The sequence below is a fragment of the Melitaea cinxia genome, chromosome 19, assembly GCF_905220565.1.
Source record: "Melitaea cinxia chromosome 19, ilMelCinx1.1, whole genome shotgun sequence".
Lineage (NCBI taxonomy): Eukaryota > Metazoa > Arthropoda > Insecta > Lepidoptera > Nymphalidae > Melitaea > Melitaea cinxia.
In genome coordinates this window covers 1,599,859-1,611,003 of record NC_059412.1, presented here as the reverse complement: position 1 = coordinate 1,611,003, position 11,145 = coordinate 1,599,859, and the positions used below count along the sequence as shown (strand labels likewise).

General features: G+C 28.8%; 1 protein-coding gene and 1 long non-coding RNA gene across 2 annotated transcripts in view; both read left to right on the top strand.

Annotated features, from left to right (window-relative positions):
• The window catches only part of LOC123663043 (yemanuclein), a 38,320-nt gene extending 32,378 nt beyond the window's left edge, over positions 1–5,942 (top strand). Inside the window, exons 14-17 of the mRNA XM_045597783.1 lie at positions 746–803; positions 2,546–2,624; positions 5,390–5,429; positions 5,615–5,942. Of these exons, the coding sequence (XP_045453739.1) occupies positions 746–803; positions 2,546–2,624; positions 5,390–5,429 (177 nt within the window). The 3' untranslated portion in view covers positions 5,615–5,942. The remainder of the gene's footprint in view (positions 1–745; positions 804–2,545; positions 2,625–5,389; positions 5,430–5,614) is intronic.
• A 96-nt stretch (positions 5,943–6,038) lies between these two features.
• LOC123662679 lies at positions 6,039–9,884 on the top strand. The gene is made up of 2 exons (XR_006744541.1): positions 6,039–6,068; positions 8,289–9,884. It is a non-coding gene; the product is annotated as an uncharacterized LOC123662679 (long non-coding RNA).
• Positions 9,885–11,145: the final 1,261 nt, after the last annotated feature.

Here is an 11,145-nt window from a genome sequence, read left to right as displayed (position 1 = left end):
TTATTATTATTATTTTTCAATTATTTAGCATGTAGTAATTTCTTTTAATGCTGTTAATAATACTTAAAGCATACTACGATTTTTTAATGTAAGTACTGAAATAATACTAGTGTACACACGTAAGAAGTGAAATTTCTTTATGACCTTATTTTTCGAAAAATGATCTACTATATGCAACTTTACAAAAAGGCTTTTATTATCATAGACATGAATACAAATAATACAATTATTTCAATTTACCTTATTACTACTAAAATTATTACAGCATTTTGATATTTATCACGTCACTATAGAAGGTTAGAAATAAATAAGGATGCAATAGAAAAACGGTCAAGTCTAGTGATGGGAGTGAGTCCGCTTAAACGACATGCTATCCCTACTCCGCTGGAGAAAGTACTCTTCGATTCAACTATGGTAGGGACAAGAAAAAGATGGCGCGTAACGGAAAAATGTGACGCGTAACCGAAAAATGTGACGGTAATTTTTTTTCGAACGCCGATAAAGAAGTTTCACTTCAAAAGCTAAACAATGAAAGTTTACCAGTAAATACTTTTTATGGAATTACTGGATCTACTTTTCTTTTCATTATAAATAAGACTTGTCAACACATAATTGATTTTTTATAAGTCTTGTCTTAGTGGTTTAAATATTGATAAAAAAAATCATTAACATTTAACTGCACGGTATATATAGTATTCTATTTGTATTGTAACAAACCCTAAAATGTACAAAAAAACAATTTCAGCATTCACAAGATCACACAAAGATGAACTGCAACTCATATGGAGGAGTTATAACTAGTGGTGAGTACATTACACTTTCAATACAATCTATTTACAATACAATATCTTACAGGTCGTCCCTAAAATACGTGACGCAAAATTTTACCATGGTCACGCTATCTCACTTTCACCGGCTCTGACAAATATTTCCTCATAAAAGCTAGCCCACCCTTGTATTATACATAAATGACTTTATCGTCATGAATAAATTATGAACTTTAGCGAATGAGTTATTTAATGAATAAAGTACTAATAAAATATATATAATGTCTCCACCGATTTTTTATTAAGAGCCATTTCACAATTTTTAGCTCTGCAAGTTTAGGTAAATTTGGTCGCATCGCGCGAGTCGTACGAGCCGCGCGATCTTTGTGCTGCATGGTATAGTGTGACAACCAAAAAACCATCCTGATCTTTTTGTAATGTATAATAAAAATTAATAACTATGGTTATAAAATGTTTTTTACATAATTAATTTGTTAAAATTTTCAAGTATGTTATATAACAACAGTCAATAAATTTAAAATAAAAATATAAAATAAATTTTATGAAACATTTTTTTAATTGATTTAGTTTTTTAAATTATTATGATTTTAAACAAGAACAAGACAAACAGATTTAAATGATGATATTGATAATGTGAGAAAAAAAAATTAAATTATACATTTGTTTACAGAAATTATCATTATATTATTTTACAGTAATTTTCGCATATTTTTTTTATTTTTATGAAAGTATCAAATGCGGTTTATCACACTATAACGATAGTCGCTTGGCGTGTGTGAGCGAAAGAGACGGCTGCGCTGAATTTGGCGTGGACCTTACCTCTAAGAGCGCTGACGTTCGACTGATTTACTGGGTTTGATTCGTGGTATTGTATACTGTCTTTTTATTTTTAATACAAAAGATATCAAAAATAATTAAATATTTTAATTATTCTTTTTATGTTCTTAAATGATGTAAGTTTACTTTGGTAGAGATAGTTCCTCAAAATTTCTTTCTTTCTTAAATTTTCTAAGAAAAATATCGCTTTTAAAATTGTACTTATTTGGAAAATATTTGTAACTTAAAATTTATTACGGATTAATACATTATGTGACAACAAAAACTTATTCCAAATATTACCATATTTTTTATACAGTTTTAAGGTAGAGGTTATTGAAAAATAGAACCTCAAAGTATTCATTTCGACCGTTTACCCAGGGAGGCGGCTAATAATTTTGTACATACGGTATAAATCAAAATTTTGATTCATTATTTTACTACAACAGAGGTTGATCTATTATGTTTCAAGAATATAAATGACATTATTGCATCCAATACTGAGATTAGCGAAGTCAAAATATTACGATTTCGCGGATTGTCACCGATTTTTGTGAAATGGCTCTTAAAGAGTAATCAAAAACAATGTTCACGTAACAAAATATAAAATACTATAATTAATAAATTGTAAAACATAATAAATAAAAAGAAATAATCCTTTACATCTATCAAAAAATACTTTTATAAAATAATATAAAAACTTAAATGAGCTTTAATATTTGTTTTCATATAAATAAGTTACGCCACAATAACTATCAAGTTACGATAAATATAAAAAAGTGTGAGCTTCATGGTCATACTCTTACACCTTCTCACCCTTGCAACAAACCTCCCCCCCCCCCCCTATTTGTCAACTATTTTATGGACGACCTACTTACCTCAGTATCGTATATATGTATGTTTTTAAAACAAGTATAAAATGACCGATTTCTCTTAATCAGCTAAACGTGAGATGTCTTCCAAACAAACGAGCCTGCCGGCTTTATACGGCGAATCGCGTAGCAATAGTAGAGACAAATTGTAAGTCTGGCTGGATTCACTCATGTCCTATGCTGAGGTAGAGACACGTAATTACATCAGAATAATAGCTACAATAGTATCCAATAATTGTGTTTGCAGGCAAACGAACCCAGTAAAAAGCTATGCGGATTTTTAAGAGTTTCCCTCGATTTCTCTGAGATCCCATCATCAGATCCTGGTTTCCTTATCATGGTACCAAACTAGGGATACCTTCTTACCAACAAAAAAAAGAACCCCGAACATACATTAAAAAAATATACGGTCGAATTGAGTAACCTCCTTGACCTTGACCTTGAAGTCGGTTCAAAATTATTGTTATTCACCGAACCGCAGTGGAACAGCGTGGTGGATTAAGAAAAAGGCTTATTACCAGAAATAGGATATTATAGTGTGAATCGATCAATCCAAAACTTGTATAGCAAAAATATTGTTGATTTGACCATTACTTGGTTTTTAAAAAAGATTGGGAAAGATCTGCAATTTTATTTTTGCACACATTTTCTGGCAAGTATTGATTTACTAATATAGTAAAATAACATGTGGTTCTAGTTTTTCAAATATCATAGTATACTAGTTTTTCATTTATGGACATGTATTTCCAGCCAAACAAGTGGCTTATTGTTTTCAAACAGATTGCCATAGTGCAGAAAATACATTTAAAAAAAACTTTCCAGTCGAAACCGCAACTAAATTGGCTCCGAAACTAGATTTATTTACACTAATGCGTAGTACACTCTTCAATGATACAAAAAAAAATGACAAATTGTTATTAAGTATTATTATTATTATTTTAACTAAAAATGTTAAAAATTAAAAAATAGGGTGATAATCCTAAACAACAACACTACAGAGCTCGTATTTTGTTTTGTCTTGGATATTAAGGGCCTCATGAATACGGGGAAGTTTTCTTAGTAAAATGGACTAAGTCTAAGTATAAATTATCAGCGATGATAATAAAGTATAAATAGCGATTATTCCCTATAATTTTTTATTAATATTTTCGAAACTATAGTATGGACCGATTTGGCTAATTTTGATCTTGAAATAATTGTGTAAGGCTTAAAATTAAGTGGTGAGGAAAATGAATAATAAGTAACGGAAAATACTAAAAATGACAATTTAATTTTCTAATTTAAAATATTCCTAGCGCTGAAATTTTGATGTCTTTTGTCAAAAACATTGCCATTGTTTGTCAAATATTTATTAAGTGCGTTCAGAAAGTGTTTTGTCCATATTTTTATAAATATATGTAGGTGGTATGAAGTTTACCAGGTCATCTAGTTTCTTTATAAACTACACTGCCCATAACTATGACCTACTTTCTGTATATGACCTGTCGGTCTACAATACCTTTCAAAATCAATAATAACAATTCTAAAAGTTAATATTGATTTATGTGTCTCTACCTTGAACTATGAAGCTTCCCACGCACTGTTCAATCAGTCTTGTATAGCACAGCCAGCTTTATTCCTTCTCTTTAAATGTTTTTTTATCTTTCTGTATAATTCATGGCTTTACCGAACTTGTATCATTTCATATTTTAAAATCTTTAACATCAGTAAATTAGGTATGCTCTCATAAACCCTACTAATATTGGTGTATATTGTATTTTATTTTCTATTTAAAAACAATTTTAAGTAATAATATTCATTATATTATTAATATTATGTATTTTAATTTTGTATCTAACCTTCATATCGCATATTTTTTTACTATCTAATAATTCTCCAAAAATTCTTAATACATTTTAATAGTAAATAACTTTTCCGAAACGAAAGAATAGCGCGCGCACTTTTTTTATAAATCTTCTGACATTAAAAAAAATTAAAACTAATCAAATTACTTGTGCAAATAATAATACATAATATTTTTTGGATTTTATCATACAATTTTTCATTTTATATCGTTTTTGTATCCAATATAAAATAATGATAATAAAAAAATATGCTCATGTTTCATGCTTTCAATGTTATTTATATTATGATATAATGTTGTGTTCATTAGTTTATATAAATATATATTTATATATATATATATATATCATGAGAAAAATTTCAAAATGTATTTCACTTTTCAACAGTTCCATTTCTAACGAAGTTTGTATAAAATGAAGAAAAAAAAACTGAAATTATTATTATCGAATTTACATCGTATTTAGAGTTAGTGTGTAATTAATCACACCACAGTGCGTTCAACGATAATACGAAATACTAGACATAAACAATGCCAATCATTTACTCATAACGACGACGGAACAAACATAATATAGTCTATCTCTTTCTATCTTGTTTGTTTGCTATCTGCTGCACGTCTCTCAGCTGGGTTTGAAAACATTCTGACGGCCCTTTGATTTTGCAGTTATATGTTTTTATTTCATTCCGTGTCCTGAAGCGATACATAAAATAAATAACTATACATTTAAGAATAACTAATTTTACGTTTATATAATATAATTATATAAGATTTAATACTTTTTAAATAGTAATTATCAAAATATAATTTTATTTTACATTTTAAAATTTGTGTAAGTAAAAAAGGTTACAAAACCCTGCATAGGCGAATGACTTGACATTCGGTTTGTTTACGTCTGGTATCTCCTTTCGTTGAACACACTGTAGTTCCGATTCTCAGTAGAAAGAGTCATCAGAAACTTTTTGTTGAAAAGTTCAAATAATCACTTTTGAAAATTACCTCCGTATATGTCTGTGTTGCTATTTCTGCTATATTATTTGCTTTTCTATAGAAATTGAATTGTTCCAGCGCAGAATGAACATCTTTGAACAAAATGGATGGATGCAGTCATAGGTGGGTATTTTGTTACTTTATCTTTGAAAATGGATCATATACTAAAATTTAATCGTCTTGATATAGTACTGTGTCACTCCTATAATTTTTAGTATATTTTATAGCCTATCTTAATAAAAAAGGCTTTATAATGTTACAATATTTTTATCGAATAGGTAATAAATGTTTTTTTCTTTACTTTTCAGGCTGAAGTTATCAATTGTTGCGAGAGGAGATCAGGAAATGATATTATTGTTACTATGATGGTATATTTATTGAAACAGATGGCTACTTATGACTACAAGATCTATAAGGGAATGAATTGTATGCAAATGTGGTAATACCGAGCTATAGCGATTGTATTATATATTAAAATAATATATTATAAAAGCATATATATATATATATATATAATATAGAAAAGCAAAAAAAGATCAAAATCAATAATCACACTATTCAAGTAAACTGAATTATAGTTAAAAAGGCTACCGCCTAAGGTGAAGCTGTCACTGATACGGAATGTAGATTTTGCAGAGAAAAATCGGTGTGAAACTTAGCAGTTAGCTCTTTTAAACAACTGTGTTATATTTATATTATTGTATCATGATTGATTTTCAATTTATTTTACAAATCACTAACAAAGTAATGCCAAATTTAAATGTAAGTATAAAGATATATATTATAAAAATATCCGTGTTGATAAATTAACATAGTTAACTTTTCTATGAATAATTATTTTTTTTTTAAATAGTTTTAAATTTCAATGTTGGTATTATTGTCTTTTAATATATTTTTTATATGGCAATCATTGAAATTATATATATTAAATTAAAGATACTATAATTCACCTTCCATAATGCATTGTGACAAATGCCATAAATAGTAATTATGTCTAAAGCTACAAACGTATATTTACTAATACTTGACGCAGTCAAAAGTCAGTCCGTCTTATTGTGAGTGGTAATCTTTATTTAAAAAAAAATAATACATTCGCTACAAGTTCGGCATTTAAGGTAGTATGTAATTATACATCTTTTAGTTTTAAGTTTAAAATATAAGGCCTATTTAAAACCGACCGCGTGTGATATGGTTATGAGCAAAATACCTAATTATGACATTAATTTTATTAGGCTTGAGTAAGCCTGTTAAATCGTAGTTTAATATGTTATAATTTAAATACAAGAAATAATATATAGAACAATTTTAAATATCATATCAAAAATCGACCATTCCAGCGGGGATCGAACCTGCATCTCTGAATGACCCTGTCAGGTCTTTAGCCATTTAAGCTATGGAACGATGTAACCGTTGGATCGAAATTTTGATATGATGATTTTAATCCGAGAACCGTAATTGTAATGACAAGGGTTATGAGCGGAGATGCGGGTTCGATCCCTGCTGGAACTGTCGATTTTTGATATGATATTTAAAATTGTTTAGAATTCCCCAATGTGTGGTTAACACAAAAAGAAATCGTACCAAAATATATAGAGTTTATATTTTTCTATATAAAACGGTTTATTTCTAATTTCGTTTATTGAAAACAACACTAACAATGTATCAATAAAAAATGTGACGCAACACTTTAATACAAACGAAAATTCTGGAATTCGTTTATTTATATTCAATACAAATGAAAAGCTGGTCTTAATAACTTAATCGAGGATTCAAAAAAAAAGTTAAAACTTACAAAAATAATAATTAAAAAAAAATACATCATAACGTGATCGGTTTCAAATACGGTTCAACTATAAACCAAGACGCTTAGAACACGGAAAGTTAAATTTAAAATAAAACTGAAAATTGCACGATACGTTCCTATCGCGTCTGTGTAAGATTGGTAATGAATGATTTTTGAACCAAAACAATTGATTTTATACATATTAGGCCTGTATAGACCGTATTTTGTATAAAGGATTAGAATTATATAGTTTTACAATGTTCTTTTGAAGTAATGTATGATAAATACAGACATATGATGAATAGATACATGCTCCACGATTATCCTGTTTCTTCAAATACCACAAGTTTGTAATTTGTCAAATAATGTACCCTGTCATTGTATTATTTTGAATTATGTTGACTTATAAGTCTTTATTAAACAATGTCCATCTAAATAAATAGAAACAAATAATTTCTATAGTATTTAGTAATTTCAATTTTACTATTAATGCGCTGTTTATAAAGTCAATTATTCAATTTCAATATAAAGTAGTACATACAGGATGTTCGACTCGTATCTGCGTTCCTTTGAATGGTGGGTCCGTGGGTGTTTAAATTTGACTTGTTTAAATAAACGAGTTACTTTGATTGACTCGTTCTGCATGATACCTTCCGTGTGCACGTAAATACGCCTTTCAAAGGGAAAATTATTGCTAATTGACAAATACAAGTAAAGGAAATCGCATTGTAAAGAATTATTTTCGTCGTTGAATGTTATTTTTTGTTAATTTTAGCCGTGCCTACACGCCCATTGGACTGTTATGTACTGTGAAACACGTTGCCAGAGTAGCTCGTATATTAGTAGAGAATAAAAAGTTCTTATATTAGAGAGAGTAAGAAGACGTTATCTATTACACCTACATAACCCCCCATTTGAAGGAACGCAGGTAGAAGTCGAACATCTGTATATATAACAAGTTAACTGGTACAAAATTACTTGTGTTACATTCTATGATTTCATCATCATGTTTCTATAAATTGTAATAATAATAAAATATATCTAGTTCATTTACTTGATGCTTAGCCAGAGTTAACACGGCTTCAAACTATGGTGAAACACATACCCCGTCAAATGAATAGGTCCACTCTATTTTTCTTTGCTATCTAAAATATTATTCATAGTGAGTGTATAATAATTGTATGTATAATTGTCGCTAGTCAAATGAAGAACCATATACAAAACGTCTCAATCACTCAGCGTGTCCTGGAGACAATGATGGGTAATAATATATAATGCGTTACTTGAATACGACCAATTTCTTCCCCCGCAGCAATAATTTTGAAATAAACACATTACAGTGCATATTGTATTCGAAATAAACAATATAAAACTAGTCATATAATTTTTTTTTTTTTTATTATTATTTATGTGACGGAAAAGAAAAGTTGTCTATTCCTTAGTAAACGTCGCGAAAAATAGGGCGTTGGCACCAAGCTATTAGTATTAATCTTCCGTTGTCTATACACCATAAGTAGCAAAGAAAAATAGACTGGTACTATTCATGTGACGGAGTGCGTATATTCAATACCGGTAAAAGTTCTACGTATTTATAATCTGTAACTATTAAACTTTTTTTTTAATATCATAGAAATTTAAAAAATAGTTGAAAGTACATTCTCACGGAATTTTCATTATGTTTCAACTGTACTTGGATTCCTATGATATTGAAAGTATATGATTTGTTTATTGTAATATTTACGTTTATTTTGTTTGTTTAATTATTCTACTTACGTCGTTATGCATCATAATTTTTTGTTTCTTTTTCTTGATTCTTCTATAATTTTTTTTCTCTTATACATAATGGAATGTATATATATATATTTTTTGTTTCATTTCCTTTCTCTTAGTTTCTCTTAATTAATCGAAGCGATAATAAAGAATCGTTGATTCCTTATTCTTGTAAATATGCTTTATATTTCTAATATTCGCTTGACTTTGATTTAATGTCTGATCTCTCTTTTTCAAACTACCCAACAATTGAAAAAAAGTTTTTTTTTTTTTTATTTCTGTTGTCGTTAACTGCAGAAAGTGATGTATGTCAAAGCTTTTGTGTATTATAGATAAACATGTATCATGTCCCTTTTGGCGCTTCCACTGCCCCCAATACTTACCATTATGTAAATATGGTATGGCTTTTTTGGGAAATTATAATTGTAATAACGTTTTTGTAATGTATATAATAGACTATAGTTGTTTAATTAAAAAGTCTAAAATAAATTGCTATTTATACTATATCAATATGAAAGTATTTTTTATTATTGGTAAGTTCTAAAAAAGCCGTACTATATTTGGCATATTGCTTTGATTGAGTTTTGGTAATCAACACTGCCTGTCCTACCACATCCGAACTGTCGTGGAGCAAGGGGTTAGACAAAATTTACCAATTCATTTTACTTATCAACAAGATAAATCACATGAAAATGTTTCTAGTCTGATTTCTATATTCAAAAAGGTTCAGCAATAAAACCAAATTGTTTCTTTTTCGAATATGTCCTGAGCAAAACGAATGGTTGCTATTATAGGGACCCGGTTTTAGTATGTCACGTGATTATATTTTCAGTACATTGATTTGTTGATAAGTGAAATATAACTTGTTTTGTCTAGCCTCTAATTATAATACGAGATATAAAGAGGTTTATTTATGGACGAAACGTTTATGTTCTGTTTGTAATTATGATGTAATATTTTTTAACCAGGAATCCTAAATTATGTCCAATGTAATGATGAATAAATATTTATAATGAATAGAAAAATTTTGTTTCTTTTATTTTGTCTGAGATTTTTTTTATATTATCTAGGTTGGTAAAGAAGCGTATTGTGCACGTTGGTAAGCTGTTACTGTTGTCTATGGACACCTGAAACACCTTAGAGTTACAAGCCCGTTCTGGGACTTACCAGTGTCAACATTACCTTAGAGCATTATTTAGCTGTGACCTTTTATGTAAGGTTGAGAAACAGTCGGAATACTCCAGATTTTGAGCAGGATAATTCGCTTTTTGTTACCGAAAATATTTTATTACGAACTAATTTTTAACTCTAACTACCATGCTTTTTCTCGTGTTGTGCCTTTAGCTCCTACTAGTTGAAAATAACTTGTCTATTCGTGAACAAAATATGAAAGTCTGTATCTCATGATTAGGTTTATACATTTATAACACTGATTAGAGCTTAATTTACTAATGATTAGTATCTCGTAATATAATTATCTTCGTGCAATGCTCTTGATGTATTCTTATGCCACGCTTAATTATTTCTTCAAAAAAGAGCTATTCGGGGAATTTATGATCTTTGATGTCGTGTGTATATTTTATATATATCACTAGTATATTTAAAATTATGCTATCTGTCTTCACAGATTATCGATTATTTTTCACAATAATTGAGTTTGTTTTCGAAAAAAAGAAACATTTTAATTTACATCGTACAAGTATATGAAGGGGTTCTGTCGCTAACTAACTGAAGACTTCTTTTTGAAGTTGGAGAGAAATACCACTTTTGCTGTTCAGATCGGAATCCCTTTATTTTAAAAACTTACGACTATATGTACAAAAATTAAATGACAATAGAAAAGTCTTATATTAATTTTAAAACAATATTTAAAATTTGGTTGTCAAAAGAGGTTGCTTACTTTTCCACACATAACGAGATCGCATGTAATCATATACATATATAATGTAGGTAAACCCTACATATACAATAAACCTAATAAAGGAGTAGCTGTGTCCCGCGGTTTCACCAGCATTCCTCGGCAAAATGGGCTATCCAACATAAAAATAATTTTTCAATTCGAACCAGTAGTTCCTGAGATTAGCGCGTTTAAAGAAACAAACAAACTTTTCAGCTTTATAATATTTTATAAAAGATATGTAAGTAACTCAAAAAATCAGTATTCAGATTTCGAATATTATTTATAATAATTATTATGACTACAGCAAACTTCTAGCAAAAAGCGAAAGGAACGTCGTCCCCACCAGGTATCCATCGACTCCTCACGCCGTTTTAAATTTTAAGAGA